The sequence below is a fragment of the Trichomonas vaginalis genome, chromosome V (genome assembly GCF_026262505.1).
Source record: "Trichomonas vaginalis G3 chromosome V, whole genome shotgun sequence".
NCBI lineage: Eukaryota > Parabasalia > Trichomonadida > Trichomonadidae > Trichomonas > Trichomonas vaginalis.
In genome coordinates, this window is record NC_067207.1 from 32,388,083 (window position 1) to 32,404,074 (window position 15,992).

At 31.2% G+C, this 15,992-nt stretch overlaps 3 protein-coding genes and 1 pseudogene across 4 annotated transcripts, besides 8 other annotated features; 3 read left to right on the top strand and 1 right to left on the bottom strand.

Moving 5' to 3' along the window:
- Positions 1-460: 460 nt before the first annotated feature.
- Positions 461-488: a terminal%2Cinverted (termianl inverted repeat of Mariner transposon ID:TVAGG3_0443310).
- Positions 461-1,763: a mobile genetic element.
- On the top strand, positions 557-1,683 carry TVAGG3_0443320 (annotated as a pseudogene). Its single transcript has one exon. A coding segment is annotated over exon 1 (1,127 nt).
- Positions 1,736-1,763: a terminal%2Cinverted (termianl inverted repeat of Mariner transposon ID:TVAGG3_0443310).
- A 1,542-nt stretch (positions 1,764-3,305) lies between these two features.
- Positions 3,306-3,586: a mobile genetic element.
- Positions 3,587-5,235: 1,649 nt separating this feature from the next.
- TVAGG3_0443360 (uncharacterized protein) lies at positions 5,236-5,772 on the top strand (the record flags this gene model as incomplete). The annotated part of the gene is made up of 1 exon (XM_001295237.1): positions 5,236-5,772. One exon carries the CDS (start codon positions 5,236-5,238, stop codon positions 5,770-5,772), a length of 537 nt encoding a protein of 178 aa, XP_001295238.1.
- A 2,531-nt stretch (positions 5,773-8,303) lies between these two features.
- Positions 8,304-9,136: a mobile genetic element.
- Positions 9,137-9,609: 473 nt separating this feature from the next.
- Positions 9,610-10,647: a mobile genetic element.
- Positions 10,648-10,754: a mobile genetic element.
- A 103-nt stretch (positions 10,755-10,857) lies between these two features.
- Positions 10,858-11,504: a mobile genetic element.
- Positions 11,505-11,733: 229 nt separating this feature from the next.
- Positions 11,734-13,728, top strand: TVAGG3_0443410 (ZGC:162945 family; the record flags this gene model as incomplete). The annotated part of the gene is made up of 1 exon (XM_001295979.2): positions 11,734-13,728. One exon carries the CDS (start codon positions 11,734-11,736, stop codon positions 13,726-13,728), a length of 1,995 nt encoding a protein of 664 aa, XP_001295980.1.
- A 431-nt stretch (positions 13,729-14,159) lies between these two features.
- On the bottom strand, positions 14,160-14,924 carry TVAGG3_0443420 (cysteine proteinases family; the record flags this gene model as incomplete). Its single annotated transcript, XM_001295980.2, has 1 exon — positions 14,160-14,924. One exon carries the CDS (start codon positions 14,922-14,924, stop codon positions 14,160-14,162), a length of 765 nt encoding a protein of 254 aa, XP_001295981.2.
- Between the last annotated feature and the right edge of the window lie 1,068 nt (positions 14,925-15,992).

A 15,992-nucleotide genomic window follows, 5' to 3' on the forward strand; every position in this document is an offset into this window, starting at 1 on the left:
GCCTTTAGTTTCTAATAGATAGCTGGGAAACTTTCTCCAAATGATAAGTTATTCAGAGAAAGTTTCCCAGCTATCAAGAGGGAATTGTTCCTTATGAGGTATATAGTTATGATGTATACCTCATAAGGAACAATTCCCTCCTTAAAATCGTAGAAATTTTTATACTTATTAATCAACCATTCAAAATCATATTCCTCTGAAAAGTTATTTTATTAAAAATTTAGAACTTTAATAAATATAGAGTTTGAATTTCATACAATACCTATATATTTTCAATAATGGAATTTGAAAACCATTCTCAAAAGTTCTCAGAAAACCTTTTTTTCATTAATTTTAAGAAATCTGAGTATTAAATTAAGTGATAAATTCGTTTGACACTACTTTAATTTTTAAATTCAAAAAATTATATGTGCTTCTTAAAATGACTCAAAAAAATTTTATTATAAAATAATATATAATATAGGGTGTCCAAAGGTGCGTTTAGCACAGCGCTCTATATGAGACTATTAAAGGAGATATATGCTGATTATAAATATATAATAAAAAATATGAATATATGTATATGATGAGTAAGTTGTATTTTGGCGCCATGCCGGAATATAAAATGAATTTTGAGACAAGAGGCGGTTTCGCGGGAAATTTTGGCGGGATTTTTTTTCATTTTTTTAATGAATCATAAAGAAAACATCCTCGCTCTTGCAAAAAAATGCAAAGACTGTAAAAAAGTCTACGAGACATTGGTAAAATGCTTCGGTATGGATGCTCCTAGCTATTCCACTGTAACGTATCATGTTAGGATGTATCACTTCATGAACAAAAAGGCGCCCATCATAAAAATTGACAAAAAATCGCCGGATCAAAGAAAAATCAAAGCAATTCTTCAAGCGCTAGATGAAGACCCAAGAGCATCACTCAGAAGGATAGAGGAGATGACAAAGATACCACGTACAACAGTCAGTTATTATCTGCACAATTATTTGAACTACAAACTAGCGTATACACGTTGGGTTCCGCACAACCTTAATTCAGTTCAAAAAATCTAGAGTCCAATCTTCGAAAGAGCTCCTCTCTATATTGGGTGCGTATCAATCCAAGAAGTTTCGCTTTTTAGTAATAGGGGACGAGTCTTGGTTTCAATATGCAACAGAAGCCAAAATCATGTGGATCCCGAAGGATGAAAATCCGCAAACATTCCCGAAGAAAAAAATTGACACACCAATGATGATGTTGTCGGTTTTTTGGGGCGTGAATGGCATCATCGCAATTGATATTCTTCAAAAACCTAATACGATGAATGCTCAGTATCTAATTGACAATGTTCTTACTCAAATTATCAATTCTGATGAGTTTGAGAAATCCAAACAACAAAAACAAAAGTTTGCAATTCATTTTGATAATTCAAGAGTTCACAAAAGTCATAAGGTAATGAATTACTTGGTGGAAAACAATGTCAAAGTTGTTCCAAACCCAATTTATTCACCTGATATTGCACCCTCTGACTTTTATTTATTCGGCACGCTAAAAAAGAGAGCTGAAGGACGCGAATTCGCGAGTCCAGATGATCTTGAAAATTTTGTAAGAGAGCAATTTGAGCAATTTTCTCATGATGATTTAAAGCGTGTCTTTCAAGCCTGGATCGATCGCTGCGAACGCGTGATTGAATCCAATGGTGATTATATTTAAATAAACTTTATATATATGTAACTTGTTTATTTCTATTCGCAGTATTCAGGTTTGTGCTAAACACACCTTTGGACACCCTATATTAAAAATCCCACAACATTTTTACTTTACATAATCGTACTTCCTCGACGATTAATTTCCACTCAATTTCTATCGTTGACCGAACTTAGCATGCAACATATATGTATATATGTATATATATATGTATATATATATATATGTATATATGTATATATATATATGTATATATATATATGTATATATGTATATATGTATATATGTATATATGTATATATGTATATATGTATATATGTATATATGTATATATGTATATATGTATATATGTATATATATATATGTATATATGTATATATGTATATATGTATATATGTATATATTATGTATATATGTATATATGTATATATGTATATATGTATATATGTATATATGTATATATGTATATATGTATATATGTATATATGTATATATGTATATATGTATATATGTATATATGTATATATGTATATATGTATAATATGTATATATGTATATATGTATATATGTATATATGTATATATGTATATATGTATATATGTATATATGTATATATGTATATATGTATATATGTATATATGTATATATGTATATATGTATATATGTATATATGTATATATGTATATATGTATATAGTATATATGTATATATGTATATATGTATATATGTATATATGTATATATGTATATATGTATATATGTATATATGTATATATGTATATATGTATATATGATATATGTATATATGTATATATGTATGTATTTATATATGTATATTTATTTAAAAAAATTAAAAATAATATAATTAAAATTTATTTATATTTTAAATTTCATACTGATCTTCGATTCCAATTTGTGAATTGATATCATTAACAATTGAATTCCAATTATCAATAACTTCGTATAATGAATTTTCACTGCAGATTTTATCAATATACTCCAGTACTTCTGTCATTAAATCACCTTCAACGCCATGACTGGACCAAAAGATGATTGCATTCTGTCTTATACTTGTCATTGTTTCAAATGAAGTAACCAATGTATTCAACTCTTTCAATAAAGGTAAAAGATACATCTCTCCTTTTTTCAATAAGTTTGAAAGATGTTGTATTTTTGATTGTATTTCTGTCTTTTGTTTATCATAATTTGATATTTCGGGAATTTCACAATTTCTTGGTGGAAGGACAATTTGATGTAAATTAATATCTTGTTGAATGCGGAGAAAGTAATTTTCTTTGACTCGATTTAATAAAAGAAAAACAAACTTGTCAATTGCTAAATTTTTCACATTTCCAAATTCATAGTATTTAAAATTTTTGAACAAAGACTCTGATATATTATTAACAAGAGTCAATGAATCTTCCTTGAATGCAGAAATCCATTGTTCCTTATGTTTAGCCCATTGTCTTTGGAAATAGTTATTGAAATCATCATAAGGCAAAATCAATTTTATTATTTTTTCATATAACTGATTAGCATTTTCCATATTCATAGGCATTGTGTAGCAGAGGATATTCATATATTTATCCAACATCGGCCCTGATATTTTCGTCTGGAATTCTGTATAAGTTCTTACGAAGTGCCCTCATCACATGGAGGGCACACCAAAAGATATTACATTCTTGAAATGTATTATGTATTGAATTAAAGATTTGGAGGGCACAATCTGACATAAAGTTGGATGGAGTTCTTTCAAACCATTCAAAAAACTTGATCAAACATTTTGAGATAGAAGTTTCATTATCTTGTTTTACAATAAAATAACAAAGTGGAATGGCATGAGTCTTTTCAAACTTACAAGCAATGATATATAAAACAAGTTTTTCAAATAATATTTTGAAAGTAGAGTCGATATGGTACATCCTAGGCTCTTCATATAACAAATCCTTGATACGACAATCTCCATATACAAAGAGAAAATCAACTGGATTATCTACATCATCGATTTCATGATATAATAAATCTTTGGCTGAAGGAGTGTTTATTTTTTCGCTTTTATATTTGTTAACAACATCAAGAAAGTTTCCATAGTGATTACTGCCTTTCGGCATTTGCAAAATCTGTTCTGTGAGTTCCTTTTTGAGTTGCCGAAGAGTATTTTCATCATAAGAAAAGAAAACATAGTTATTAATAAAAGGAATATTGAGAGCTTGATATGAACAAGAAATTGCATCAGCAACTTTACCACCACTAATAAAATACTGTTGAAGATAAGGTCTGAGAAAAATACTCTTTGGTGAATATTTAAAAGACGGTGGTTCACCAACATGATTATGAAAATGATGTCCATTTACAAATCTGTATTGATTAGATTTCATTTCAAAGGTAAAGTTAGCACTACAACTTCCCCATCTACAGTAATGTCTAATAATTGTTACTCCATCTGAATTCAAATGCGAATCTTTCCGATAATTGCAGTTAGCACGCATCTCTGCTTGAACTCCATATTGAAGATAATGAATGAAATCAATATATTGTTTTGTATCAGCAAGGGGTGCAGGAACGGATTGATTCATTTAAAAAATAAAAAAGTGAGAATTGTAAATAATTAAGGTTAATATTGAATAAATAATACATCAAACTAGTTTTAGAGTTGATAGTAAGAAGCGAAGAACACTACCAGTAAGATACAGCAGTTGTAGCTGCTTCATGCTGCATTGGGTATTGTTGAATAATTTGAAGTAGTGGTTTTTGAAATCAGCACCCCTATGAGAGCGCTGGCGACCGAAACACCACTAGTAAGATTGTGAATTAGAAACTGCTTCATGCTGTGTTGAGTAAGCTTCGATATCTTTATCAGACCACCTTTAAATTAACCACTCACATTCTCACTGTGGTCCATCTAAAATTTGTAAACTTTATGACATAAAATTATATTATATGCAGGATCCCACCTATTACTTAATCTTTTTGGAATAAATGGTTTATAATATTTATCGATTGATTGTAATTTTTTGTATAAAAAAAGTTTTTTATTTATATTAAAAATATATTCGGTTAATGATATTATCTTATAATTTGTAAATAAATCTAGTAATAAAATAACTTTAATAGTTGGTGTCACTTTTTCGAAAATTCTGGTTTTTTCTGGACCAAGCGGGCGAAGGTGACATTATTCCATTCCATTCCTGACGGAACAGAAGATCTTTATAAGTGTTCCGTCATCTTCGCCAGCTTGGTCCTGATCTTCGAAGACCCGAAGTCTCCACTTTCCAGGGTCTATCCTTGCATCTATAATGCAATGAAGGCCCTGGAAGAGCTGGATGCCGAAAACAACAGATTCGCCAGAATCTTTAGGGACATCTTGCTTGAGAAGACCATTCATTCGCAAATGGGAGGCCTTTGGGCATTTGCATACATCATTACACCCAAAGGCCTCATGTTTGCTAGGAACAGTATCAATAGCAGATAATTCCCTCCCCCAACAAGCGGCTACGTGAAGATGTTCTACTACCGGCAGAAAGAGGAAGACCCGATAGAAGATGTCAGGGAAATCTTCATGGGAGACGCCGCCGCTGAAGCAGAAGGAAACACCGAACCACCAGCACCCTCGTTGAAGCACAATTGGCCAGCCCAGGATCTTAATAGATTCAATGAAGATCTTCATGAGCAGAAAGAAGTTCATGAGAGTAATGATGATACTGAGGGTGAAGAGCTCTATGATTCTCAGATGGTTGATGCTGCAATTAGCTGGTTCACAAGCAAACTCAAAAAAAGAGGACGTAGTGATGATGTGATTGATGATATAGTTAAACTATTTAAAGATATTATTGCCAATAACAATCATATCTTTAAAACATCAAGAACTGTAAGTGGCTTGGACATTTTTGATTTTAATTTTAAAATCAATGATGAAAATTGGGGATTGTTCGCAAATATATGCCTCCGCATAACTTGCTGCACTTGTGCGGAGGCAAGCTGTGAAAGAACAATCTCAGCCCAGCGTCTCATCTTAACTTGTTCAAATTTAAACATGAGTAAGGAATTAATGGACGCTAGGCTAAAGATCATGAAGGGAGCTAGTTGGAAAACATAGTTGCTCTTGTCTTTGTAAAAATTATAAAATATTTTTTAAATTGCATATCATACCGAAATGCATCACTAGCAAAAGTGACATTTGGCGCCAATTTTAAATTAGTGGATTTTGTGTTTATTATTTAAAAAATATAAATGATAAAATATAATTAACATTAATAGAATAATATGGATAAGATTTGATAAAAAACAATCATAAATTTTTTTTGGGCGCCATATAGAGAACTATAGTCTGCGAGGTACTGATTCTATCCATGTACCTCGCAGACCATAGTTCTCAGCCAAAATGGCTGAAAATTGCTCACAATTGTTGAAATTGTGAGCAATTTTTAGCCGTTTTGGCTAAGAATTGGAGGGTGTGAGTACTATAGCATGTAATAGTATATCACACCCTCCAATTCTTCCTATGGCGCCGAAAATTTTTGGTGAAATGCGACGACATTTCACCAAAAATTTTCGGCGCCATATAGAGAACTATAGTCTGCGAGGTACTGATTCTATCCATGTACCTCGCAGACCATAGTTCTCAGCCAAAATGCCTCTAAAATTTGTATACCTATAAACTCAAACTTCAATATATTCAATTTTATTTTTATAATTAATTTAAATATATCCATATAATTCTAATGTTTTCTTTTAATTTAAAAAATAATAATAATAATTAAAAATAAAAATAAAAATAAACTTTTCTATAATATTTATAAAGCTGATTTGATATATAACACATTTAGCTTAACAAAATAACTTAGAAAAATTGCCGCGCAAAATAATAGTGAGTGTCACTTTTTGTCACTTTTTCTAGTGATGCATTTTGGTACGGAACATTTTTTTTAAATTGTATATACTTGTATGTTTATTCGAAATGCACTGAGGTGGCCAGCCTCAGTGGATAGGTGTTTTTGTATTCATTCTTTGTTTTGCACGATTTTGTAATTTGATTTTGTTTTCGCATTTAACTTTGTTATGTATTGTATTGATTAGTGATACTATCCTATGTATTTCCAACTAGAATATGGTTGGCCAGACCATATTAGGACCATACATAGGATATGCATCAACTAATTTTAAACCAATTGTGAATTCCATTGAAGGCCATTCAATGGAATCCACAATTGGTTTAAGTGTTGCAGTAAGCAACACTACAATTAAAGAAATGAAGTGTTTTAAACAAGAATAAATATGATTTTATTCATTAAGATTGAAAGGATAATAATTCAGAAATTTTGAAAGAAAGACGGCTTTTTTTAATTGAGTGATCTGAAATATAATCAATAAATATTATCAAATTAAAATAAATAAGAGAATTATATAAAAATGCGTTTTGATTTTGAATAAGAATTCAAAAAATGGTTAAAAGTAAATTGTGGTTGAGTAGTGATCCAACTGCTCTACCTTAGAGTATTTCTCCTTTGATTAAGGGTGCACCCGTATGTACGTTTATTTGAGAGGAGGAGGATTACCCTCTCAATTTTGAGGGATTCGTTAGTTTATTTTCTCGATGAATATGCAATAAAATTTGATTTTTACCTTATCAATATACTTCATATAATATACACATGTTCATGTAAAAACTTTTTTCCAAAATCCTCATGAATTAATGGATTTTTGAATTTTAAGAATTTTTTTCGAATTTTTTCGAAAAAAAAATATTTTCAGAACAGCCTTAACGGCTAAGATTTAGGAACAATGTTAAGTATCAAAAAGAAAGGAGGTCTGATATAGACAACATATATCGTTGAAGGTTGAAAAAATCTCTAATATTTGAGCCCAAAATTTCAAATTTTAATTTTTTGAAAAAAGAGGCCACCCGTATGTACGTTTATTTGAGAGGAGGAGGATTATATTTTTGACAGGGTGAAACATTGGGAATTTCTCGCATATGTTCATTAATGAGCAAATACTATACCTTTTGCGAATAAAGAATTTTTTCATAAAAAAATTTTAGGAATTAGCATATCGGCGTTTTGCGACATTGCCAAACGCCAGATTTTAACCCGACATATGAGCATAAGCTCGTATATTGGAATAAACTCGACTTATTCCATATTAAATTTATTATAATAATAAGGCACTTAATGTGCAAATCTAATTGAATTAGAAAATACACATTAAGTGCCTTTTATTGGAATATGTAATACCACATATGGAATATGAAATATGATTTGCGGAATACCACATATAGAATATGTAATCAAAATACAAAGATATTTTATATTGTTCCGTACCGAAATGCATCACTAGAAAAAGTGACAAAAAAGTGACACTCACTATTATTTTGCGCGGCAATTTTTCTAAGTTATTTTGTTAAGCTAAATGTGTTATATATCAAATCAGCTTTATAAATATTATAGAAAAGTTTATTTTTATTTTTATTTTTAATTATTATTATTATTTTTTAAATTAAAAGAAAACATTAGAATTATATGGATATATTTAAATTAATTATAAAAATAAAATTGAATATATTGAAGTTTGAGTTTATAGGTATACAAATTTTAGAGGCATTTTGGCTGAGAACTATGGTCTGCGAGGGAGAAAGGGACAGACTAGCCCATTGTCACTTTTTAATTTAGCAAATGAACGCTTATGGAGTGGAGTTTTTGGGTAAATCTGATTTGCTTATAAATGAAATAAAATCAAAAGAAACCATATTGGCATTATATTATGCAAAAATAAATGATCTTACTTAGTACTTTTAAAGTTAATTTCAGAAAAAATTTGACACAATGGTATCCGGCACATACAAGTGGTGTACAACCAAAATATAAGTTGGTTTAAACATATATTGCTATATCTCATGATCTTACTTAGTACTTTTAAAGTTAATTTCAGAAAAAATTTGACACAATGGTATCCGGCACATACAAGTGGTGTACAACCAAATCTTCGACTCGATGAACTTGTCATCGAGTTATATTCCAGTGTTGTTCCTTCATTCCTGATTAAGTTGCAAATTAAAGGTCTGGATTCAGAGAGAAGTGTTAAAGTTATCAAAAAAGTCACAAGAGATTTCGAAGAAATGACACAATTTAAAAAAGTCGAATGCATCAGTATGCTTGAAGCTGTTCAGAAAGGTCTGAAAAATGATACACTTGATCCCAACATTGTTTACTCAACATTAAAAATATTATTGCAAAGAAAACATTTGATTTAATAAACATTTAATTTATTATAATTAATTTTTTATTACAGTATAGTAAAAAATGCTATAAATAAATTATTATATTTTATTAAAATGTGACTTTTAATAGTAAGTGAATAAAATAAATCAGGAATTGGGAAAGAAATAAGGTTAATTAAAAATAATGAAAATTACAAGTTTAAGGTTAATGAAAAGTGACAATGGGCGAGTTTGTCCCCCACTCGTCTGCGAGGTACATGGATAGAATCAGTACCTCGCAGACTATAGTTCTCTATATGGCGCCCAAAAAAAATTGATGATTGTTTTTGATCAAATCTCATCCATATTATTCGAGAGGGGCACAAACTTACCCAGTGAGGTGAAGTGAAAAGTGACAGGTTTGCATGTCAGAAATGTAAAGTGTCGGATTTGAAACAAAAAATGGATTAATTTATTATTATATGATAGAGAGATTTGGTAAGTTACTATCAAATTTGTAAGTCAGGGGGAAAAAAATAAGAAAGAAAAAAAAATTAAAAAATAAAAAGCCACTCGCTTCGCTCGCGGTTGACAAAAAGAACAGATTCGAAAAAAGATTGTATGAAATTACGAAACTAAGCCGCGAGCGAAGCGAGCGGCTTAAGTAAACAACATATTTCAGATTATCGATACTAAAAATTTTTTTATTTTATTACATTTTTTTTTGCATTTTTTTAAGGGTGCACATGAGAGGATCATGTAAACTTCAGAATTTAGAACCTTATTTTTAGGCATTATCTTGGCTACCTATTTAGGCTCGAAAAGCAAAAAATATCAAAAAATACAACTTGAGTCCATTATAACCCTTTCATGGAGGTAGTTTTTATTCGCTAGTATTTTCCCTTTGAATCTCTTTACAATTCGAAATCAAATTCAAACCTCAGTAGAAGAAAGGAAGAATCGACTTACTACGGTTGTAATACGAATAAATACATATATTTAATTATTTTTATTTACATAATAATTGTTTGAAGCTCATATTCCATCAAATTTTTAAATAAAAACATTAAAATGTTGAAAATGTTCATATATTTTAATAGGGTTTTGGCACTTTATTGAGGAATTACGACATACATAGTCGAACTGAACTTGACATTTTGAAATTTAAATTATTTATCAAAATTAAAATTTAACTTGAAATTTATAATTATGTAGTCATATTTTGCATAATTCTAAGTAGATTTTGTAAAAAATCAAGAAAGAAAAATTTTAACGTGCTTTATTTTTTCTTTTTTATAATAATACATATTATTATATAATTAACATATTCCCAATGTTTCACCCTTTCAAAAATATAATCCTCCTCTCAAATAAACGTACATACGGGTGGCCTCTTTTTTCAAAAAATTAAAATTTGAAATTTTGGGCTCAAATATTAGAGATTTTTTCAACCTTCAACGATATATGTTGTCTATATCAGACCTCCTTTCTTTTTGATACTTAACATTGTTCCTAAATCTTAGCCGTTAAGGCTGTTCTGAAAATATTTTTTTTTCGAAAAAATTCGAAAAAAATTCTTAAAATTCAAAAATCCATTAATTCATGAGGATTTTGGAAAAAAGTTTTTACATGAACATGTGTATATTATATGAAGTATATTGATAAGGTAAAAATCAAATTTTATTGCATATTCATCGAGAAAATAAACTAACGAATCCCTCAAAATTGAGAGGGTAATCCTCCTCCTCTCAAATAAACGTACATACGGGTGCACCCTTAAGAAGCTAAATTCTGAAGTTTACATGATCCTCTCGTGTGCACCCTTAAAAAAATGCAAAAAAAAATTGAATACTTTACTGGCTGGGCAAATTTGTCGCCGCCCCATATTATTCTATTAATGTTAATTATATTTTATCATTTATATTTTTTAAATAATAAACACAAAATCCACTAATTTAAAATTGGCGCCAAATGTCACTTTTGCTAGGGAACAGGACAAATTTGCCACACGGCACTTTTTTAAAAAAATTAATGGAGCGGAGCGATAATCTGCTGCAGGAGCCCCAAGGCTCCCAATCATTACGAAAGGGAGCCTCAGGGCTCCTGAGAATCCATCAGCAGAGGCCTTTTCATTTGGCCTCTGCTGATCAAAGATTCGGCGAAGCCATTCTTCGTCTCAGGAGCCCCAAGGCTCCCAATCATTACGAAAGGGAGCCTCAGGGCTCCTGAGAAACCTCTTTGAGAAGGTTTTCTTAAAGAAAACCTTCTCAAAGATGATTGTCAGCATTCACTCAAAATCTACCAAGAGTTTCAAAGTTTCAAATCTATCTGAAATGAAGCTTTGAATCTCTTGTATATCGAATTGTAGAGGTACCTTTTCAAAATGTCTTCTATTGATTAAATTTAATCAGTAAAAGTCATTTTGAAAAGGTACATCTCTATAATTGCTATTGAGCATTCACTCTTGGAACCTTGGAGCTCTTGTGTAGTGCATGAAAACTCCAAGATTCTAGCATAAAACATATATCATAGACATAATTTCTTCAAATATAATTTAAGGTTATTTTTAAAAATTAGAAAAGCGTAATTTAAGGTTATTGAAAAATGACACTTGGCAAATATGTCCCGCACTCATTTCGAGTTTAAAATGATATATACTAGAATATATAGATATGATTAAATTGTATGAAAGATTTTAAACGTTTTTTAATTCTTCACAGTTTCTTAATTTCAAGTTTAAAATGATATATATTAGGATATCTAGATATGATTAAATTGATTGGGTTTCATTATTTATTAATTTTGAACTCTATTTCAAATTTGATAAGATTTTTATATCTTTTAATCACTTCATTTATCAACATGGATGAACCATGCGATGAAGATATCATCACCAAGATAAAAGAATCCAGAAGGGCGAGCATTGTTGTTACTGTTACACCTGAGAATTCCGACACAGATGAAGAGCCATTAAATGAAGAAGAGGCAAAAGAGATGACATTGACCAATCCAATGCCCAGGTTCTCGATTTCAATATTCATCAGGATGCATCCAAAGCTCCAGCTCCGATCATTGTGCAACTTCACATATGAACAATTGGAATACCTCGCTGACATTATTGAATCCAACTGTGGAAGGGCCAGAAGAGGAAGGAAGGTCAAATTTTCAACAATCGAGTCTCTCTTCCTCACGCTCACATATTACTGCACATACTTGCCCTATTCAGCATTATGTCCGTTGCTACATATTTCCCAGTCATGCTATTCCAAATTAGTTACAAGAACTACCAATGTTGCATTTCCAATCTTTGCGAGCTATTTTCTTCCCAATCACTGTCCACCGTTAACTTCAATGAAGAACAAATTTACAAACTTCCCTGATGCTGTTGCAGCTGTAGACAGCACTACAATTCCTTTCAACATTCCTTCGGTAAAGGAAGAGAGGCTTTATAGTTGGGATGAAAAAAACCACTGCAACGGTATTAAGCTCCAAGTCCTCGTGTCACCAGATGGAAAAGCCATACATCAAAACGTTGAGTTTATGGCTGCAGTCCATGACAAGAAGATTTTCGATTTGTCAAAAGTCTCGGATTTTTTGACAGTAAAGCGAGGATTTGATGATTACCAATATCCTGTACTTGCCGACCGGGGCTATATTGGAATCCAGAAATATCACCTTACTGCCGTGGTGATGAAGAGAAGCCACGAAGAAGCAGACGTTGAACGCAACAACGCCATTGCCCAAGACAGGCAGATTGTCGAGCGTTTCTTTGCACGTTTCAAGTCATGCTGGTCCTGCATGAAAAATGGTTTTCGAGGTGAGCGCACATCACTTCCTCTGATCATATCAGGTTTAGTCGGTTTGACAAATTATAACATTGATGGATCACCCCTGAATGATAATGAAGAGTTACTCCTTTTCGAAGATTTTACACCAACAAAGGTTCTTCCTTCAAGCGATACCGTCGCTGCTGTTGTTGCACCCTCCATGAAACCATCAAAGCGGAACATCATTGCTGTCGCTCATCAAGCTGTCGATATCATACAGTCATCACAAGAGGCGAACTACCTTTACCCAATTAAAGGTGGTATTGTTGGTCTTCATAATATGGGAAATACGTGTCATTTGAACGTATGTTTACAGGTTCTGTTCTACATATCCGAAGTGAGAACAGAAGTTTTGAAGGTTGCCAATCAGTCCTCTCCCATCGTAACAGAGATGTCAAGTATCTTTACAAATTTGAATTCATTGAAGTCCAAAGGATTAGTCTTCGTTCCCCATGAACTTGCCACATTACTTGGGAACTCAACATATGAGGCACAAGATTGTGATGACACGATGACAAGATTGATCACAGATCTCGCAGAGCAAATACCAGGAATCGGTCAACTCTTCCGAATCACTTACCGTGATAGTGCCAACGAACAAACAAATTGCTACTCGATTCACACCAGAATTGGAGAACCAGATCTCGATCATGCCATTCAATATCATTTGTCAACTACAAGGAACACATCATGGCCACAATTCTTGACTTTCGACATTCAGAGAGAGTGGCAGAATGATTCGATTCATCAAGTCATCTTTGACTTCCCGAAAAAGTTGACACTCCCAACAGTCGAAAGGCAAAGATATCAATTGATTGCAATTGTTGCCTATTGCAATTTTCATTACGTGGTCTTTTTGCAAAAAAGTGCATATTGGATCATGGTCAATGATGAAGTCGCATACTCTGTTCCATCAACAGATATCAATGCATTGAAGGGATGCTCAACTGCTGAGATGCCACCTTTATGGTACAAGACTCTCGAACACAAATGGCTCGCAAAGATGCTCATTTATCGAATGGTTCAATGAAGAAAATCCATAACATTCTCCTAAGATTTTTTTTAATTTATCTCAATTAAAAATTTTATTATTACATAAATTAATTTTGTAAACTATTTTTGAATAGTTTACAATGTATCCTAATGGGACCCATATGCGGGTTCAATTTCTGGTTTATCATCTAGATATATTATGAAAGCCACTCAAAGGGTGATTGATTTTAGGATGTTCTTAGAAGATTTTCTGAGTCCAATTTCCTTTCAGAATATGATACTAAAAGAGACTTACTTTTAAAAAGCTTTGTAATTTATACTACACGATAAATTTTATAAATTTTTACAAAAATTTTTATCGAATTCCACACTTATTGAATAATTATTGTACGATACATTGTCTTTGCTGGTAGACACACAAAAATACTCGTTCTTCTTTTCTTGTGAGCTTATATACAAAATCTGCTCTTACGAAATCTGAATTGAGATCGTTGAAATAATACCATATTGAATTTGTTTTTTCATGTATATGGTAAAATGATCTTCCGGATTTGAAATAACGGCGACCAAATCATAATAAAATTCCGGATGTTCGTCAAAACGTAAAGGTAAATAAAATTGATTTGTATTAACTACGTTTGCGAATAAAATTGGAGGAAAATTATCGATTTGGGTTTCAACTTTACCATCACATACTTCAATTTTGATTTGAGCGGGATTTATATAGAATAAACCTTTTATCATACTATTTATATCTATATTATTGACTGGAATTTGACTTAATTTATCAACAAATAGTGAAAGAGCTTCAATTGGATTTTCCAAAGTTACAAAATCTTCATCCTCTTTTGGTTGGTAATGAGTATCTGAAATAAGGGTGTCTAAGATATGTACAGCTGATGAAATTTGATCGGTTGGACGATGAATGTAATTTGCGAATATTTGAGCCAGTTGTAAATTTTGGTTTGGATGATCTGGAGTTGAATAGTTTTCTTGTATCATTGATAATATGTTTGTGTACTCAATCTTTAAGAATTCATTAAATGTGAATAATTGTATAATAACATTTAAAAAGCAATTTCTGCATAAATTATCGAGTCCAGGATTAAAAGTTGGGGATTTTGATACAACAAATTTGTTTGTTGGGAAAACAACCAGACCTGAATCAACTGGACAATTTTCAATAACTTTCTGGGCAACTTCGTCATCAAGAGGTTCGCGCTCCAAACCCATTGACAAGTAGATTGAAGAATCAATAATCATGCTTGCATTATAATCTTTGATCAAAATTACTGCGTATTTATAATCTTTTGAAAAACGTACGTACAAATATGGAATGGATAAAACAGCACTTTGGAAATCAACATTATCTAATGCGACATTAGTAATAAAAAAGAACTTTCTTTTCCAATCTTTAATTGGAATATTTCCAATTAAATCCTTTTTCTTATGTGCAATTTTAATTGTATTTGTTTCTTTTTTAGGAGATTTAAAAGCTTCTGCCCCAGGTTCAACGTTTGCTTTATGCTTTCTTGCCCACCTAACTGCAATTGCTCGTTTTTTGGTTTTTTTTTTGTGCACGATGATTCCGAACATGTTCTGAGCGGCTCTCAATTCTTTTGATACGGTTCTGAATTTGTTCGTCATACATTGAAATATCAAATTTGAAAAATTCTGTTCTAAGCAATTCTTTCCACCTTGGTTCGTTATAAGCAATGACAACGACAAACATTCTAATGACAAAACCGATTGACCACGATGAAAATTTTGGAATTAATCGGGCCTTGAGTGCATTAATGCTCTCATTAAAGTTTGTATGAAGACCTTTCCTAATACATCTAAATAAGAAAGCTGTAGCATCAATTGTTTCGCAAATTTCGGAATAATTTTGACGATTTACATACTTTTTCTTTGTGTCAAGCCATTTTTGTACCTTCTGTTCAATTGTAAGTGTATTGTCTGCAAATATGATTCTAAATTGAGATTCCAAAAAATGCAATTGATCTTTAAATTTATTAAAAGCATTTTTGATTAAATGATTAGAATCCTTTGTAATTTGAATTGAGGTTTTTGAATGATTTAATGCTGTATTGGTTTTTACATCACCATCTGATACAAAAGTATGAATTTTTGGAAAAATGTCAGAATTGATAATAGAATTAAGAGCAGTGATTTCCATCATATTGGCTTCTATATCAGGATCACTAATTACAGTTTTATATCCATCAATTTTATATTTTGTTACAATTCGAAAACCACAAATTTTATTAAGTACAATATTTGCCAAACTTGAAAAAGATG